Source organism: Chionomys nivalis, chromosome 8, assembly GCF_950005125.1.
Source record: "Chionomys nivalis chromosome 8, mChiNiv1.1, whole genome shotgun sequence".
In the NCBI taxonomy this organism is placed as follows: domain Eukaryota; kingdom Metazoa; phylum Chordata; class Mammalia; order Rodentia; family Cricetidae; genus Chionomys; species Chionomys nivalis.
In genome coordinates this window covers 46471500-46491383 of record NC_080093.1, presented here as the reverse complement: position 1 = coordinate 46491383, position 19884 = coordinate 46471500, and the positions used below count along the sequence as shown (strand labels likewise).

At 50.3% G+C, this 19884-nt stretch overlaps 2 protein-coding genes across 2 annotated transcripts; one reads left to right on the top strand and one right to left on the bottom strand.

Moving 5' to 3' along the window:
* The first annotated feature begins 618 nt into the window (after positions 1 to 618).
* Fth1 (ferritin heavy chain 1) lies at positions 619 to 3266 on the top strand. Its single transcript, XM_057779780.1, has 4 exons — positions 619 to 901; positions 2359 to 2505; positions 2729 to 2854; positions 2952 to 3266. The coding sequence occupies exons 1-4, from the start codon at positions 788 to 790 to the stop codon at positions 3111 to 3113; spliced, it is 549 nt and encodes a 182-aa protein (XP_057635763.1). The 5' UTR covers positions 619 to 787; the 3' UTR covers positions 3114 to 3266.
* A 292-nt stretch (positions 3267 to 3558) lies between these two features.
* Positions 3559 to 13622, bottom strand: Best1 (bestrophin 1). The gene is made up of 11 exons (XM_057778693.1): positions 13471 to 13622; positions 11395 to 11489; positions 10923 to 11156; positions 10201 to 10355; positions 9766 to 9843; positions 8805 to 8957; positions 7936 to 8016; positions 7485 to 7636; positions 4783 to 5147; positions 4316 to 4499; positions 3559 to 3577 (listed from the first exon to the last, which is right to left on the bottom strand). The coding sequence occupies exons 1-11, from the start codon at positions 13620 to 13622 to the stop codon at positions 3559 to 3561; spliced, it is 1668 nt and encodes a 555-aa protein (XP_057634676.1).
* Between the last annotated feature and the right edge of the window lie 6262 nt (positions 13623 to 19884).

Here is a 19884-nt window from a genome sequence, read left to right as displayed (position 1 = left end):
AGGATTCCCCCTACAGAAGGCGGTCCCTGCTCTCCAGAGTAAACGCCCCCTCAACCTTTGTTTTTTTTAACTGCCCGGAGCCATCTTTGCTATCAGCAAAAGGCCGGGACTGCCTGAGTCAGAATGACGGGGCAGACCCGAACCCCCTCCTCCCCAATAGGCCCTCTACTCCTTAACGCTTCTCTCCATAGGCTGAAAGAGAAAAAGCCGCTCTTTCCCAGTCCAAGTTATAACTCGTTTGCCACGTACAGCACCACGCTTCCATTTTCCTATTTGTAAGACGTAAGTCACGATTTAACAACACGCACTGAGCTTAGGGATGTCCTGTGGGACTTGAAAATCTCCCTCCTCGGCACCCTCTGTCCCCAAGGATCCCAAGGACCCAGATGCCACTGCCATAGGGCTGGAGCCAACTACCACCCGCCTCGGGGCACAAGAACAGGCCGCTCGTTGCCAGACACTGCTCTGGCAGAGGAACAGCGCCCATCGCACAGCCTCCCACACAAGATCCCCACCCGCGCCCTGCGATCCCCACAGGAAGGGGCGGGTCTCGGCGGCCCGCGGTGCTGATTGGCCAGAGCGCGGCCTGACGCGGACTCCCGCTATAAGAGCTGCCCGCTGGCCACCAGCGCCAGACGTTCTCGCCGGAGTCGCCGCGGTTTCCTGCTTCAACAGTGCTTGAACGGAACCCGGCGCTCGACCCCTCCGACCCCAGCCGGCTGCTCCTAGCCAGAACCCTCTGCAAACTCGTCGCTCCGCCGCTCCAGCGTCGCCAGCCGCCGCCGCCATGACCACCGCGTCTCCCTCGCAAGTGCGCCAGAACTACCACCAGGACTCGGAGGCTGCCATCAACCGCCAGATCAACCTGGAACTGTATGCCTCCTACGTCTACCTGTCTATGGTGAGCGCGGCCTGGCCTTTAGCGGGACGGGAGTCGGCCGCGGCCTCCCCGGGGCCGCTTTGGGGAGCGGGGGAGCAGGCGGGGCGCGGGCTGGGGCGTGGCCAGCTGCAGGCCTCTCGGCGCCCTTCTGGAAAATGGAGTTTGCTGGGGCTCTCCCTGGGCAGCTCTGGGGGCGGCGGGGGGGGGGGGTGCCTGAGCTATTAGCCCCAGCGACTCTTTCAGAGACCAGGCGCGTCGTTATACACACGCCCCCGTTCTTTGAGGTCTTAAGGCTGCTGGACTGTCAGCCCGTCCAATCAAGCCTGCAGTTAGATGCTTTTTTTTTCTTCGCCCTCCTCTCCGGTCACGTGGCCTGCAGGCTTCTCTACCTCGGTAGGCATCCAGCTCCAGTTCCTCTGAGTATGGCGGGTCTGCTTGGTCATGGTGTCGAATGGCAGCGTTGGGGCTTGGTGCAAAGAGGCTTATCTCTTGTGAGCGTACCTTGACCCCTTCTTAAGCAGCCGTCTCCGCCTCTCCGCTCTGCTTATCACAGAGCCTCACTTGTATTGAAACATTATCTCTAAGAATCGCCCCTTCTGCAGTCATCAGTGTCACCCGAGTTTGTCCCTTAAGACGTCCAGCGTACTGTATCGGGTTTGTCCTCTGAGAGTTGTGACTTATTAACAGAAGCGGTGGGTAGTTGTTGGATAAAGGCCACCATCAGTTGCTGGGCAAGGAAGTTTGCCATGCACTAATATGTTCCTGAAAAACAGGTTTGGGGCAGTGTAGTGAGAATCACCCTTTGATTGCCTTGTGATTGTGCGAATTATCCAAAAATAAGTGTTTTCCAAATAGATTTGAAACAGGCCTAGGCTTTTGTGGCTGTCATTCTTTGGAATGTCCAAACACACCGAGTGCCTGAAACTGAATCAAATCTCCTGATATGTTTGTGCTAAAGTGCAATCCCCTCAGATGTCATCAGGCATGGTATGTTAATGTTTACAAATCAGTCAGCTGGAAAGCTTGTAAGCCTGTGTTAGCTGTTTTTTACATGAGGTGAAGGAGAGGAAAAATGGCCTCCCAGTGCAGGCTGGGTATTCTAGCACCCTCCCCCTCGGACAAGTAGACATGGCCCTGGCTTAAAACTTTTTTCTCGAGCCAGGCGGTGGTGGCACACGCCTTTAATCCCAGCACTCGGGAGGCAGAGGCAGGCGGATCTCTGTAAGTTCGAGGCCAGCCTGGTCTACAAAGGGAGTTCCAGGAAAGGCTCCAAAGCTACAGAGAAACCCTGTCTCGAAAAACCAAAAAAAAAAAAAATTTTTTTCTCTGCACTAATACCGAGCCATAGGACACTTGCTGAAGCCAAGTTCCAAAGTCCTCCCCTCCTTACTGAGTGGAGCAGCAAATAACCTAACTCCTACAGCGATGCCAGCTGCCTTGCTGTGGGAACCTGTAACATGTACCCTTTGCTTTGTCAGTCTTGCTACTTCGACCGGGATGATGTGGCTCTGAGGAACTTTGCCAAATACTTTCTCCACCAATCTCATGAGGAGAGAGAACACGCTGAGAAACTGATGAAGCTGCAGAACGAACGAGGCGGCCGAATCTTCCTGCAGGATATCAAGGTGAGTAGATCTAGGGGTGTCTTACAGATGAGCAGAAAGTGGGCTTTCTGCCCTTGGAATTTTTTAGGCCTAAACCAACATCAAGGTTGGCAGACAGCAGTGAGTAAAGACGTCCGGGGAAACTGTTGTCAGGGGGAACGTAAGGCAAAGCATGGTGGTGAGGTGTTTACCGACAGGTTGATTGGTAGAGTCTGCGGATGAACTGACCTAATGCTCTTTGCAGAAACCAGACCGTGATGACTGGGAGAACGGGCTGAATGCAATGGAGTGTGCACTGCACCTGGAAAAGAGTGTGAATCAGTCACTACTGGAATTGCACAAACTGGCTACTGACAAAAATGACCCCCACGTGAGTATTGAAAACATGGGGGAGGAATGGAGGCAATCATTTGCCACAGGGCTTGGGAGAGCTGACCAATGACTTTCTCACATGTTCTCTTCCCTAGTTATGTGACTTCATTGAGACACATTACCTGAGTGAGCAGGTGAAATCCATCAAGGAACTGGGTGACCACGTGACCAACTTGCGCAAGATGGGAGCCCCTGAAGCTGGCATGGCAGAATATCTGTTTGACAAGCACACCCTGGGACATAGTAATCAGAGCTAAGCTGACTTCCCCAAAGCCACAAGTGACTTTACTGGTCACTGAGGCAGTGCGTGCATGTCGGTCTGCCTTTATCTTTTCTATGAGTCGCACCGAAACATCCGCTTAAGTTCTTTCATTTGTACCATTTCTTTAAATAAAGAATTTTGGTACCCAGCTGTTGTCTTGAAGGTGTGTCAGCGTGCAGTTGTGTCCCTGACACTGATGACGACACCGAACACCTAAAAGAATACTTGTATTTATTAAACTCCTTAGTGTGGGGAAGATAGTAAGACACAGGTGTGTGCAGACAGGACTGAGCCCCTGGTCCTGAATTCCTTTGCCAGACTGTCTCAGGAACATATTCTTTGGGTGTCGACAGCTGTGTGCCTCTGACTGGATCAGTGTCCTGCTGGCATCCATACAAGATGAGGACCAGGCCAAGAAGCATCACTCTTTAAGAAACATGTTAGGTGCCAGTTTCATCCCTGTGGAGGATTTGAGAAAGTTCCCGCATGAGTTGGGAAAGTGCTCAACTTAGGATTTTGAGGACTAAGGTTGAAGCTTATCTTAAACACACCCAGGAGATTTGTAAAGTCAATTGTCCAGTTCTAGAAGCAAGTTAGACCAAAAAGGTGGACATTCTGATCACAGATGAAACCAAGAATGGGAAAGTGGGAAATTGACTCCCCATGTGATCAGTGTGGGGGGTGGAATGTTCCTAACTTGGCAAATGTCCAAGAAATTTCAAAGAGAAATAACATGATGTAGGCTCGTGACAGCTTTTCAGCTGCTTTGGAAGCCCTGAGAAGGAATACCCAGGAGACCTGGCCAATGCCTGGGGAGGAGTTGTTCTTGGGGATGGCCCATAGACAAGTGTTTGTCATCTAGCTGATAGAGCAGTGAGGCTGGTCTTTGGCCTACTACTAGAGACTTAGTACTATCTCAAGGCTTTTTGTCACCATCCATCCCTATAAAAAGTAAACCGCCTGGCCAACTACCCCCTTCCCCAAGATAGCCCGCCCTCCAGCATTCCGTTAGTGCAGTTTCACTTTCCAGAAGTGTTCTGCTGAAGTGGACAAAAGGCCTCCCAACACATGGTTCTTGCCAAGGTGGCTATTAACTATGTGGGGACAGAGGTCCCTAGACCCATCAACAATAATGGGATCTTTAGAAACTGGGTCACAAGCATGTGGCAATATAGTTCCTCATCGGGGTGGACAGACCTGTTTTCCAAGGTGGGATGGGGCTCTACATGGTCCTTCAGTATGGTGTGTATGTTGTTTGGCCGCTGGTCCAAATGGGGTTCTCTAGAATATCCTGTGGGACTCTTTGGAATGTTCAAGTTAAACTCCACAGTTTTCTTCTTCATGTGATTGACTTCTTGGTGCTCCGGGGAAGCCTCATCACCTAGGAGCAATTCAACATTGGTCTTGAGAAATTGCCTGGATGTCAAAAGCACTTCCTTGCTCCAGAGGACCTGAGTTTGGTTCCCAGCACCCACACCTGGCAGCTCACAGCTGCCTATAACTCCAGCTCCAGGAGATCAAACACCCTCTTCTGGCCTCAGGGTTACCAGCACACATGTGGCATATACTCAAAAAGACATACACACATATATAAAATACATCTTTAAAACAAAAGATGGTCTCAGAAGTCGTGGGTGTTAGGCGTTTGTCTTTCGTGTCCATACCTGTGACTAAGTAAGGCTTGGAGGGTGCTGACTGCTCAGGAGGGAAGACCATGGGAGTGTGGCTGAGGGGTGTCTGTGGGGCGCTGTGATAGCCTGGCCTCTCAAACAGTGGAGCAGCCCTGAAGGAGTCCAGAGTCTTAAGTCTCCAGGCATTATCTTCCTGGTCACTAGAGTTCTTCCTGGAATTACGCTGGCTCTCCAAGTAGGAGTCCTTCTTGGACCACAATAGTTTGGTCTTTGAGTCTGTCCTGGGAGGTTGGTGGTCACTGGACTGCAGCCCTAAGAAGCGGCCGATGACACTGCCATGATTGTTCTCATCGTCGTCATCCTCATTTGGCTGAAATTCCATGTCTTCTTTCTGCAGGCTGGAAGGAAAAGGTGTGCACAGGACTAAGTGGGTGGACCCGAAAGATGGGCACAGGTCTCTGGCCAGGACCAAGGCTGCACAGCCTTCCCAGTGCCTCAGCTCTCCTCTCCTTCCCAGGGAGTCTCTCAAGGCCTAGTTCACCTTAGGCTCCCTCTTGCTCACTGGCAACATTCAGTTCCCCAGCCTAGTGTTACAGATTTGGGGAGTGTGTGTGTGGGGGGGTGGTACCTGTGTATGTATATGTGAAAGTCAGAGGGTAATCTCCATTTACATTCTCAGGAACATCATCTACCTTCTTTGGGTCAGGGTCTCCCATTAGCCTCAAACTCACCAGTCAGGCTAGTCTATCTGGCCAGCAATCTACAGGGGTCTTGCTGCATCTTCCTCTTCACTAGGATTACAAGTGCGTGCCACCATGCCTGTCACTGTCACATGTGTTCTGGAGATCAAACTTGGGCCTTCCTGCTTTTACCAAGAGTAATTCCCTGAATCCCACAGGCTCCTGTTTATCAGCCACCCTGTTCAAGCATCTCTCTTCAGGCAATGGGAATATCTGCTCCTGGTAAAGCCAGCTCAGATAATGCCCAGTAGTGTCCACACAAAACCAAGAATTTATGTTTCCCAGTGGGGAACAATATCTTCCAAAAGGGTGTTTGGCTTCCTGGCAGCAGACTTCCTGAGGCTTCAGGATCTTTAACCTGTAAGAAAAAGCTTCTTACCCAGAGTAGAGCCTTTGCCCACATCCAAAGTCTCCCTGGCTCTAAGACCTAAGACATGCAGGCCCAGAAAATCAAAAGCAACCTCTGTTCTGCATCCTGCTCAGTCTTTAGCCATAGGTTTGGAGCATGCTCAGCTCACTAGCTTGCACAGCCCCTGGAGGCAGGGACCCCACCCAGCTTCAATGCTGGTGTTCAGATGAAACAGGTTCAAAAACATCTTCCAAAATTATCCTAGTTAATTCTAATTTCAGTTCAATGGACTCTTTGGGTCATAAAAGAACAAAGAGAGAACAACACAGTACAGTGCGTCTTCTCAGCTCTGTCATCCAGAGAACTCTGTGGGATGCGGGAAGGCCCATTTGGCCCACTGTATCCAGGAGGAATTCAGATGAAATGGGATTGTACAGAGGAAAGTGTGGCCGCTGTGGGTGGAAGGAGGCCTTTTCTCTGTAGGACAGTCTATTCAGGAGACTGGGACTCCCTCACTGTCCCTCCTCTACCCCAGGCTTCCCACACTTCCGTGTCCACACAAAGGCTAGTTTTTCTGGTCAGAGTTAGAAAGCCGGTCTCGGCATCTCACTGCATTGTCAGGCACTGGCTGCCCTTGGAAAGGTCCTATTTCTTCCTAGGACTCTACACAAGGGAGGAGAGACTGGACCAGAGGGCCTCACACAGCACTGTGGAGTGTTAAGAGTGTGGAGGTAGCCGGGTGTGGTGGGGCACAGCAAGTCTTTAATTCCAGAATTTGGGAGGCAGAGGCAGGAGAATCTTTGTGAGTTCTAGGCCAGCCTGTCTAAACAGTGAGCTGTGTACAGAGATCTGTCTCAAGAAAATAGTAATAATAATAATAATAATAATAAAGGTAGAGCCACAGAGTGATGGTTCCCACCTATAGTCCTAGGCCTGGAGAGGCTGAGGCAGGAAAATTGTGAATTCAAGGCTAGCCTGGGCTGTCAAAGATTCAAAGCCAGCTTGGACTACATAGCAAAACACTTGTCTTCAACAAAACAAAACACCAAAAGCCAAGGTAATGGAACCTGTCTGTAACCCCCCAGCAATATAGTGAGTCTGAAGACCACCTCAGGGAAAACCAACCGAAGACAAAGAATGTGGAGCTGGAGCTGGAGAGCTAGCTCACACGTGTTCTTTCTCACTTACGCAACTTTATTGCCCCTTTTAAACTTAATTGTCTGAAAAGTAGAGATAACAAACAAAGGTTATTGGGAGGGAAAAAAATGAATGTCTGTAAAGAGCATAGTCCAAGTTGGGCAGTGGCGGCCCACGCCTTTAATCCCAGCACTTAGGAGGCAGAGGCAGGTGGAGTTCAGTGAGTTTGTGGCCAGCGTGGTCTACAGAGTGAGTTCCAGGACAGCCAGGGCTACACAGAGAAACCCTGTCTCGAGAGAGAGAGAGAGAGAGAGAGAGAGAGAGACAGAGACAGAGACAGAGACAGAGAGACAGAGAGACACACAGAGAGACACACAGAGAGAGACAGAGAGAGAGAGAGCGCCTAGTCCTTACTGGCACGCATCGTGTAGTAGCAACTGTTCCACGTTGCTAGGGAAGCCTTACTTGAGCATTTCCGTTTCCTCGCCCAGGTCTCTGGCATTGCCTACCTGATGTTGAAGGTAGAGCCCAAGAAGGATGGCCGACGAGACTGGGCAGAAGCAGCTGTGTAGGGAGGTTGAGGCTCTAACTCATTCCAGTACATGTCACGCTCCATGGGAGGCAAATCCTGGTGCATCTCATCCACAGACAGCAGGGATACCTGGTTGCCAAGGACAGAGGGGAATATCCAGTAGCATGGGCAGCCAGACAGGAGCATGAGCTTGTGTGATGCCTTAGGGGCCTCAGTTTCCCCTCCTGTGGTACGGAAGAGACTCATGCTTACTTGCAGCCTCCAGAGTTGAGGTGTGAGTCCCGGGAGTGAATGATTGACTGAGAAGAGGGCTAATGTTTGAGAAGGGGAGGATATTTGCTGGGGAGTCTCCTCGGAAAACTGCTGAGGCCCCTCTTGGGATCCAGTTTGAGAAAGATCCATGGCACAGTCTTCCCCCTCCCCCATACCTGAAGGTTTCTGTCAATGATAAAGTTGGTCTCAAAATCATCATCATCCTCTCCGAAAGGGTTGATGAGCTGCTCTGCCACCTTGGGGATGGGGGTGGGGGTGGAGTGAGGCTCTGGGAACCTTGACACTCTGGTTCCCATCCTAAGCCTCGGGTCCTGCCATTTCTATTCCCTCGTGATACCCTTCCTGCCTAACTGTCTTCAAGGCCACAGCATTGGGCCCTAGCACCCTCCCCATGGGGCTTCCATGTACTTGGTCTCTGCTCTTCTGCTCCTCTCACCCTCATGAGGCAACCTACCCATGAAGACCAGCTGTCCCTTCCTATGTCACTCCACCAAATCACCACCTTGATCCCACCCGAGTAACTAACTCACCTCGAGTTGCATTGATTCTTTTGTACACTTATTTATTTCCCAATATGCATGGATTTGTTGTTTCATGGTGTTAGAGATAAGTGCTGAGGCTGTGCTGAAGTACAGTGGGCAGGAGGGGAGTGTCCAGGACACTAACATCTAAAACACTAAAGCAAAGCTCCACAGGGGTGATGACCGTTTTGTGTGTCCAGGGGACATCCTGACAGCTAGCGAGGCACTTCAGATAATTTTAAGCATAAAAGTAGTAGAATCCAGATGAGCTTTTAGAAAAACAAAGGTAACTGGGAGAAAGTATATGGAGACTACAATTCTCTCTCTCTCTCTCTCTGTATGTGTGTGTTGGAGAGAATAGTTTGTGTGTGTGTGTATGCTCATGCATGTGTGATATGCATGACCTTTTTTAGCTGCTTTATCTCCCTCCCAGGTGGCTGCTGGCCATAGCCCCTCAGTCCATGCCTATAACATGGGGGAGGGTAGTATCCAGTGAGGCCTACCTTCAGCCAGCCCATGTAAAATAAGAATTGTAGGATTGTGAAGATAGGTACAACGAGGTCCATCTCATGGCCTGGGTAGTTCTTGACTGGGTTCAAAAACTGCCGCCCCACCAAGCATGCGAGGAAAAAGCTGTATACTGCCACTGTCACCACCTGGAAGGAGAAAAGGCTCAGGTGCCGGAAAAGGGCTAAGCAGAGACCCTGGAATTGGAAGCCCTCAGGCTTTGAGTCTAAAGCCTTCCTCTGACTTCATGTGACTGGGTTTCTGTTTGCCTTTTTTTTAATTTGTTTTTTGGTCTGGTGTGTGTATGTGTATGTTGTTGTTGTTGTTGTTTCTTTACTTTTATTTTTTGAAACAGGGTCTCATGTAGCCCAGGCTGGCACGAAACTCACTATGTAGTCAAGGATGACCTTGAACTCTGCTCCTCTGGCCACCAGATCCCTAGTGCCGGAAACATAGATGTGCGCCACCACGTCCAGTTTCGTGCAACGCCGAAGGTCAAACCCTGGGATTCATGCATATGCCAAGGACAGCCCAGTGAACTCTACCCAATTTGCTCCTCTTTAAGAACAGGATGGGGGCTGGAGAGATGGCTCAGAGGTTAAGAGTACTGGCTGTTCTTCCAGAGGTCCTGAGTTCAATTCCCAGCAACCACATGGTGACTCACAACCATCTATAATAAAATCTGGTACCCCTTCATCTGTAATAAAATCTGGTACCCTCTTCTGGTGTGCCAGCAGAACACTGTATACATAGTAAATAAATAAATCTTTTTTTTTTTTTTAAAAAAAAAGAAAAAAAGACTAGGATTCTCACACACACTCTGCTGGGCTGGACCAGGCAGGAGCACAGATGCCTTGACCTCAGTACTAGGAAGAATCTTCCAAGTCCAGGTCTAAGTCCCAGGATGGGAATCTGTACTCAGCCTCTAGGGAAAAGCCTCACCAGTCTCGTCCTTACCTGTGTGTACACCAGCGGAATGCTGATCCAATCATAGGCATACAGATGGCCACACTGAGTACGCAAGGTGCACATCTCCTGGAGGGTGGAGGAGAGGGAGGAGGTGCTGGCCACCACCTGCTTCCCCAAAACCTCCCGCAGCTCTCCCCCAGATCTAATGCAATGATGTTAATGCGATAGCTTTGGCTGTGTGGTCACAGGCAATTCACTAGACCTCCGTGTCTCAGTAGCTTCATCTAGCAAAAAAAGAGCCAGGACTTCACAGGCTCACTCAGAGAGGGGACAGAGGGAAGATTTGGAGAGGGGCCACTTTGGGCTGTGGATTCTTGTTCAAAAAATATCATATACCACCAGGACAGGCTGGGGGAAGAGCCTCCAGCCTTCTCTTTAAAGGAAGCCACAACCCTTCCCACTGCACCCCATCTGTGGGCTCACATTTATCAGGCTCTGGAGCAGGACAGAGTCCCGGATTCGACCTCCAACATAGGCTTTCATTGCCAGGTTGGCAAACCACACCCAGGGCACCCAGTATGTGTTGTGTGGTAGGCCCAACTTCTGCAACTGCTTATATTCCCCAGGGGTCATAAAGCCTGCAGGGCAGAGTGGACAAGGCAACAGGTAACCCTGCAAAAGAAGTAGTCTGCACCAGAAACCCAGCCAGCCTGTCTGAGCTCCTAGGGATTTCTGTGTTCTTTTGATATGTTTGTTTCAACACACAAAATAACTGAGCCCCAGTAGGTGCTATTCTGGATCACATGGGACAGGAGGTGGGAGGGTAGAGGGCTTTGCTATTAGCTAGAGTCAGGCCCGGGAAAAGTGAAGTGAAAGCCATGTTAAGCCATCCAGTCTGGAAACCGGAAATCAGGACAGGCAGACAGAAAGGACTTAGATTTAAGTTCCATCTGTCCCCAAGCCCCTTCATTTAGCCCTGAAGGGTTCTCGACCTTTCTCAAATCTTTTTAGTTTACTCTGGCCTGCCCCACTTCTAGTACTGATTCTGGCCTGCCCAATTCTGTCCCAATTCCTGCCCCACGTCAACCTCTTCAAGTCCAGAGGACTTTGGCTCCACCCAGCGTCAGCTCCTGCCACTCCAAGTCTCAGGTCACGCCTCGGGTCAGCTCCGGCCTGCGGACCCGCCCACTCCAGGTACTGCCTACCGGCTTGCACCAGGTGTTGAAGACTGGGGAAGCGCTTGTAGACGGCGGTGCTGATGCTGCGCAGGATGAGCACTTGGCCCAGGATGACGTACCGGATGAGTGTGCGCCGCAGCAGCCGACCTTGCTCGTCCTTGCCCTCCACGAAGGCTGACACCTGGCTCATAAGGCGGTCGGGCCAAGGCAAGCTCTCGTACTGGTTCCACCAGCGGGTCACCACCAACGTCACATAGAAACCTGGGCAGGAGGGATGAGGGACGAGGGGCGAGGGGACGGGCTGTGGCCAGAGACCAGCGCCGGGAAAAGCCTCGGTTCCTCTGTCTTCCTGATACATGTGGGCCCAGCCTCAACATTTTTAGAAGACCACTGGCCCATCTTACCCCACTCCCCGCCTCTGGTGGAAGTCCGCCCATTGTGTGCCTGGAACTAGGGGGGACGAACACTGGACCCCGAACAGCCGCAAGGGGGCGCTCACCCAGAACAAAGGATATAGGGATGAGCTGAATGTAGTTGTCGCAGTACAGAGCCAGCTTCTCAAACAACAGCTGCTGTTCATTCGTGAGAGCCATTCTGAGAGTGAAAGAGGCATTGAGAGAAGTGTCTAAGAATGTGTTCCTACTCCCCGCCGGGGTGGGTGGGGGGAAGAGCGGGGCTATCTGGACTACCTGGACGTTGTCCTTTCAACTGGTCTGGCCCAGGTCCCCTTGTGGTTAAGGTGGGTTCTTGGAAGAGGCTACTTCGGGCTTTGTGAATATGTGTATGTGGTGTGTGGTGTGTGTGTGTGTGTGTCTATGGAACCCAGCTCTTACTTATGTTAGGAAAATACTCCACTCCAGCACTGAGATATATTATATTCCCAGTCCTTTACTGACCCTTTTACACAAACCCAGGGACAGTTGTTTAAAAGTGGTTGACAGAACTGTTCAGTAGTTAAGAACATTTGTTGCTCTTGCAAAAGAACCAGATTCAGTTCCCAGCATCCATGTGGCAACTTAAAATTATCTGTAACTCCAGTTCCAGGGAGATCTGATGCCCTCTTCTGGCCTCCTTGAGCAATGCACACACATGGTGCACATACATACATACCAGTAAAGCACTCATACACATAAAATAAAAATAAATAAATCTTAAAAAATAAATAAAAGCAGGTGGAAACGAAAGGTCTGGTGTTTTTAGAAAGTATAAGGTAAAAGGCTTGGTAGATCAGTTGGCACAGTGCTTGTCTAGCACAAGTAAGTTCATAGGTTCAGTCTTGGCACCACATGTGGGACTGAACCCAAGCATGGTGTCACACACCAAAAAAAAAAAAAAAAAAAAAAAAAAAAGGAAGGTGGAAAGGGATGGCCAGGCTAAGCATCTGGTTTTAGGGCAATGAAGTGACTCTTGATGGTACTCTAATGGTACATACATGTTATGGAAGATACATTTGTCCAAACCCATAGGATGCAGGAAATGGTGCATGAGCCCTAATGAAAACTATGTACTTCTAGTGACACAAGGTAAGTTCCCTGACTGCAGCACCTGTGCTTTGCTGACGTAGAGGGTGGGATGGGCACAGATGAGAAAGCTTTGAATCACCATAACTAGAGGTATTTTATATTTTATATTTTTCTTTTCTTTTTTTCCCTTTTTTTTGGGGGGGGTGTTGGAGTCTGGAACTAGCTCTTGTAGACCAGGCTGGCCTTGAACTCGCAGTGATCCACCTGCCTCTGCCTCCCGAGTGCCACCACCACCCAGCATTTTGTGTTTTTCAGTACATGGTAGTTTTTTATTTATGTATTTATTTCTTGTATGTGTGAGAGAGAGACCAAGTATGTGTGTACATATACCATACACATGCATGGAGTTCAGAGGACAGTGTGTGGGAGTTGGTGCTCTCCCGTAATTTGTGGGTCCTGGGGATTGAGCTCAAATCCTCAGGCTCACTGTAGGTGCCTCCAATTACAGAGGCATCTCTCCAGCTCATGCTTTTTCACTTCAAATGTTATCAGGTATTCTATAACTATACCTGCCCGGCATTCTTTTGTTCATAAAAACATTTTCTTGAAATAGGCATGTTAAACTGTATTGTGGCAGCCTGTGTGCCTCAGTAGGCCTAGCTCAGGCCTATGTTCCAGGTCCCTCCCTGGCTTGGCGAGAAAGAGCTCCTGAGTCACTTCTGGTCTGGTGTGTGTGTGTGTGTGTGTGTGTGTGTGTGTGTGTGTACGTATGCACGTTTGTGTGCGTACGTATGTGTGTGTTGGGGATCAAACCCAAGATGACACACATGTCAGGAATCCCCTCTGCTCTGATTTGTGTTGTGTGCATGTGTGTATGCATACGTGTGCATGTGTGTTGGGGATTGAGCCCAAGATGACACACATATCTGGCAAATATTTCCTTTTTTTTCTTCCCAGCCTCTACCCCCAGTGGCCAGAGCCTGGCCGGAAGTTCAGCTCAGCCTTATAAACAAGCTGAAACATTGGACCCTCTCCTCCCCAACTCCTCCCGTTTTCTCTGCAGGCTTGGAGAGCCCTCCTGCAGATGCTCCACCCTCCCCCCACTCTCTTACCTATAGACTCCACGAATGGCATAGTAGAGAATCATGAAGATGAGGAATTCCCCGTACAGCAGCTTGTAGATGCTGCCGCGCCAGCACAGGAGCAGACAAGAGAAGGAACCGAGACGGGCATCGGCTACTTTGTTTGTGTAGGTGATAGTCATGGCTTGGCACTGGGCAGCAGTAGGTGGGCTTGGGTCCTGTTCAGCAGGCAGAGGGTGACACAGAGGGATAGGGTAGGAACACATGAAGACCTTGGGCAGGTCTGTGACTTGCTATGTGCCCATGACAAAGGCGGCTGCAAGGGCAGCAGCAGCAGCATTCACACAGGGCTCAGGGTCTCAGAGCCAGGCAGCAAGAGTGCTCAGCCCGGTTCCCAGCTTCCTCAACAACACTGGAGTGAGTAGCTCAGGAGTACAGGCTAGTCCTGCTCACAGTCATGTCCCCATTCCCAGCACACAGTCTGAAAGGAGGAAGTGCCCTGCTAATGGTTACTGGATGGTGACCCCAGGGCCTTTTCACCTGCTGCTGTAACCACCTCGGGGGGCACTTCCACTTTGGGTCATCTCCTAGGAGAAATGTCCCCCAGCCATCCTACTGGAAATAATGGCTCAGTTGTCACCAGCGGTGTCTTCCCACTTGGCTTGTCCTTCTACAAGTCATCTGAAGTCATGTGACACAGGCTACTCCTGCTCACTGTTTATTCTCTTCTCCCACTGGAAGCCCTTAACGTATTCTTGGAGCGGGTGCTCAATACAGACTGATCAAAGCCTTGACCGACTACTCCCTTTCCACCGTACAGAGTCCATCTCCCCGACACGTGCGCCAATATGTGCCCATCACACCCACAATCATCCACCCCTTAAGGTCCGTAAAGCCCCAGCACTGTCCACTTGGGCAACCCCTACTCACAGGCAGGGTTCCGGCAGTTCAGGCAACCCCATAAGTCCTGGCCACTGGGCTGATGGGACTCCCTGAGACCCTGAGGCAGGTACCCCTGGCCATACTGGGAGGCTGGCACTGCCCACCTACCTATGTGCTGAGTTGCCACCTGACTTTCTAAGCCAAAGCTTGAACAAAGGAGCCCTTGTCTTGGCCCCTCCTGTAAGCTGCTCAAGTGCAGCAGCCAGCCCTGCCTGGGCAGTGTTCCTCTAATTCCTTCCTGGGGGTGCTGAGCTAAGAACAGGCCTGGAATTGAGGATCACGCCCCCTCTTCCATGGCTCTAAACTTTAGAATCAAGAAATCTGTGTGACTACCACTGTGTCCTGATTTCTGAGGTCTTTTGGGGGCAGGATTAAGCCTCATCTAAGGTACCAGCAGTTTAGGGGAATAAATTTTGTCCAGGCCTCTGGAGGCCCCTCCAGAAATGACTATAGCCCACTGCCACAAGTCCCTGGCTTCTAGTGACCTGTGTGCTAGCCCTGACTGGGCCTCAGCATCAGCATCTCAAAAGGATGCGTTGCTTTGGAATTTCATCAGCACAGTAAGTAACAGCAATCTGCATGCACTGGTAAGAAGCTCTGATTGGCTGCTGGTGACATCATAGGTTGTGGTGGCTGTGACTGGTTGGCAGGGCCTACTAGTAGGTACCTTCGGAGGTAGGGAAAGAGAAGTGGGATTGGAAGGCCAGGTGTGGCAGCTGGCATTGGTGGGAGAAAACCAAATGCCAGGCGTCAAGCTACCTAATTCCAGACAGCCTGAGAGAAACAAAGGCTCTACCCATGTCCCCAGGGGCAGCGGGGCAGCATCTCAACAGCTGGGCAGACCTTAGCACACCTGTCCTTTCTAAAGGCTCTTCTGAGTATCAGGCTAAGACGGGGGCGGGGGAGGGGGTTTATCAACAAGCTTGTCTTCCATAAAGAGTGCCGACTCCAAGAGTACAGTTGCCAAGACATGTACCAAATGCGCAGCTCCTCTGGGTCTTTCTTGGGAGTCTGGTGCTGCATCCTTGAGACGTTGCATTTTTATCAAGTGCTGCAGGAGTCTGATTTGGGTGGTCTTGGGAACCACACTTCTGGAAGTCCCAGCTTACAGTTTGACCCTGAATCTTCAAATGAAGCCGCCCTCCTACTCCCTGCTGCTGCCCTCCTCCCACCGCTCCACTCCCTAAGGAGGCTGAGCTTGCAGGTGATTCTCTGTCCAGAAACGGGGAAATAGCTATTTCACCATGACCTTGACTACTTTTCTAATCACAGCGAACAATAAAGCTGGTGTTATCCTGAGAGTCTGCTGAGACCCAGGACAACCTTGGAGGGAAAGCAGCTACCCCTCCCTGCCACTCTGTTCCTGTCCTTAGTTGAACAGAGAAGGGACAGAACTGATGTGAGCCTCAGTCTTTTTGTTTAAACACAGGGTGAGATTAAGTGCTGCCCTGCTGCAGGGTGAGCAGGCGGGATGACAGACAAGCCAGGCCTGGGGAGGATCTGCAAAGCATGGTGCCTGTGGCCCACCTGGCAGGTGCACAGGAGCAGGCTCGCCTGGCCTAGGTGCCGGTTTGCAGTTGTAATATACAGCCTGGGCTGAGAATCTCTATGGATTCTTACCTTGCTTTTCCTTAACCCCCACTCATACTGGCACTCAGAAGAGAGCTTACAGCCTACTAGGCTTACATACACACACACACACACACACACAAGACGCTTGCCATGTGCCCATGAGGGCATGAGTTTGGATCCTCAGCACCCACCCATTTAAAAAGCAGAGTATGGCGTGTCTCTATAACCCTGGTGCAGAATGATACAGACAGTAGGGTACCTGTAATTCACTGGCCAGCCATTTCAGTCAACATTGGCTCCAGGTTCAGTGAAGAGACCCTGTCTCAAAAAAGAAGATGGTGGTCAGATGTGGTGGCATATGTCTCTAATTGCAGCACTTGGGACGCAGAGGCAGGCTGAACTATATGAGTTCAAGTACAGCCTGGTCTACATAGTGAGTGCCAGGCCAGCTAGAGATACACAGTGAGACCTTGTATCAAACAGACAATAAGGTGGAGATCCATGAGACAGACAACCAACAATGTTCATGGCCTCTGCATGCGTGTGTGTGCACGCACACACATGCACACCCCACCGTCTACATGTTTTATTTGAGGTATCTTCTCATGTAGCCCAGGATAACACTGATTTGCTACGTAGCCCAGGAGTACCTTGAACGTCTAATACTCCTGTTTCTACTTCCTGAGAGCTAAGATTACAGGAGTGAATCACCATACCTACTTTATGCAGTACTGAGGATCCCATGAAAGACTTCATGCATATTAGGCAAGCTCTCCTTCCACTGAGATACATTCACAGCCTAACAAATATATATTTAAACTAAAGTTGAACCAGTTCCTATCACATATTCTGTTTCAGATTTAAAAAACAAAACAAAACCCAGCAAACCCTGACTTTAATGGATGTAGGAGCATCCTTCATATTGGCCACTAGAGGGAACCATTGACTTGTTTTTTGCTGGGGAAGCCTGGTCCAGCTGTCCGGGAAGATCCGAGCTGGCTTTGGAAGGCTCTATTGTCTCCCTGATCATTCATTACCATGAAGCCCCCCTGCTCCTCATCATTAGCCCACCAATCCCTACGGGCCACACTTCCTAGGGCTGTTCCCCATCCCAGATGTGCCAACATGTCTGCAGAGACGCTCTGCAAACAAGCTGCTCCTGGACTCACTCCGCTCTAGGTACACTCCAGCACAAGGCATGGTCTCCCACAGATTTCAGACACGAAAATGTCTCCAGCCAAGCAAGCAGACCTCAGGGAAGCAGTAAAGCCAAAGACATACCTGAGGGTGCAGGACCCCGAGGATCCAACTCAACCCAGATCATTCTCTTTTACTTTCCATCCCACAAAGACGGTATCCAACAAAACATCTCTGAGACCAGCATGGAATCCATTCTAACTCCTGCCTCTAAGAAGTCACAGTGGAGTGACAACTAGAGAAATATTTTTTTGTTTTGTTTTGTTTTTTGTTTTTTTTCGAGACAGGGTTTCTCTGTGGCTTTGGAGCCTGTCCTGGAACTAGCTCTGTAGACCAGGCTGGTCTCGAACTCACAGAGATCCGCCTGCCTCTGCCTCCCGAGTGCTGGGATTAAAGGCGTGCGCCACCGTCGCCCGGCTAGAGAAATATTTTTAAACCTCCAGCAGAGAATGAGAGCAGCGACATCTGAGAGACAAGGAAGACTTACAGAAGAGGTAGCATTGGAGTTGAGGCTTGAAACAGGAATAGGACCTTAGGGAGCAGAGATGTAAGTGCATCAGAGCAACCCATGGCCAGCCATAGAGGCGTTGCTGAGGGGCATTGAGTACATACACTTAGGCGACACCGGAGCTCAAGGCTTGTGACTGAGGTCACATCATTATCTATGATCTAAAACTAGGACTTGGGACCATAAGTGTAGTGATAGTTCATTTGTATTTTAATAAATAAAGCTTGCCTGAAGATCAGAGAGTAAAACAGCTGTGGGCTCAGTCACACAGACCAGGCAGTGGTGGCACACACCTTTATCCCAGTAGCCACACTAGTTTGCCATGGCAGCTGGGTGGTAGTGGAGCACGCCTTTAATCCCAGCACTAGAGACGAATATAAAACAGGAGGAGACAGGTTTCAGACAGTCTCATTCTGAGGATTCCTGAAGGCAGGATTGCCATTTTGGACTGAGGTAAAGGCAACAGCCAATGGCTGGCTGCTTTGCTTTTCTGGTCTTCAGGTTGAACCCCAATATCTGTCTTTGGTTTTTTATTAATTGTGCTACATATAAATCTTCTGACTTTGGATCCTGGGTCCTTTCTACCCCCAACCATGACCTCTGCCCTGGACAGGGGCTATCCAGGACCTGAGACTCACCTCTTAGGGTCTCTGTTGGCGTTAAAGGGAATGAGGGCTGTGCAGAGCAGACTTTGAGGGTAGCAGAGCCCATGCTCTCGAGCCCCCTGGTAGAGAACCATGTCAGGGAGCAGGCAGAGCACAGCTGGGCTGACAGGTGAAGGTTCCAGACCCAGAACAGTATAGTCTTCCCATCTAGGATCACCATGGCAACAGGAGCATCACAGAGGACCTGACCTCTGCCAGGCAGGTAGGAGAGGGCCAGTAGGCAGGAGGCCTTCGGGTAGGTCTAGTGGGCCTGGCTGCTGTCTCCATGCTCTGGGGTGCCTTCCAGCCAGCTCTACTCCCCTGGGCCAATCACAGAACAAATAGGGCAGAAGGCAAGAGGAAGAAAGAAGTAGATGAACATAGCTGGGCAGGGAAGCAGAGGACAAATGGTGCCACTCCAGGGACAGGAAGAAAGACAGTCAACACTTCTTCCCTGATATCAGGCAGACCTGGTTCCTAAAGCTCCGGGGGACTTTGACACATAACCTCTGACCCCTTCAACCTGAGGCAGGGAAAGGCTAAGACATGTCAGACCAGCATCAGCAAGCCATATCCGGTCAATAGCAATGAGATAGTACAGAACAGATCAAAACCGACCCAAAAAGAGACACGTGGTGAGTTTTCAGCACAGCCCGGGTGAGAGCTGGGATCCCTGCGCTGTGCTCTGCTTCATGGACTCCACCCTGCGGAGACCAGCCAGGTGAGGCCTTGACCCACCCCATCTTTTCACCCCATCTCCACCTGTTTGGTGAATTTGTTTGTTTGTTTGATTGATTGTTTAAAAAAAAAAACAGGGCACCCACATTCTGAGAACATACTGTAATGCTGAGCCGAGTCATTTCTGGTTTTTATTTTTTTGTCTTTGTGTGTATGGGTGTTTTGCCTGCACATTTATCTGTGTAACAAATGCACGCCCGATATTCCTGGCAGCCAGAAGAGGGTATAGGATCTCTTGAGACTTGAGCTATAGACAGTTCTAGCCACCATGTGGGTACTAGGGATAAAAGCCTGGTCCTCTGAACTGGTGAGTCACCTCTGCAGTCCCACAGGTGAGTTCTTGATGTAGCTATGTACTACATCGTCTAAGCTCCCGAGAGAGGGGGACGGTTCTAGAGGCCATAGCTTTTTCTTCAAGGGCTCCTCAGTTTCAGTGAGCTGCTTTACCTGTCCATCTCCTCCTAGAACACGGACTCTCACACCGAGGCCTCTCAGCGTACATACCATACAGAAGTTTGCTAGAGAGCAAGACTCTCGGGCTCTATCCCAGACCCCCTGAGTCATAATCTGCATTTACTTTTTTTGAATCATGTTTGTTAGTGTGTGTGTGTGTGTGTGTGTGTGTGTGTGCACGCTTGAGTACCACAGCACACATGCAGAGGTCAGAGGACAACTTTCGGGAATTAGTTCTCTCCTTCCACCTGGTGGGTCCCGGGCATCCAACTCAGTCTTGGCTGCAAGCTGTCTTTCCAGCTGAGCCATCTTGCCAACCAGGAATCTGCATTTTAAACAAGTTCTCTTAGCTGAGTTCAGTGCAGTATACAGTCTAGGTTGTTGAGAGGT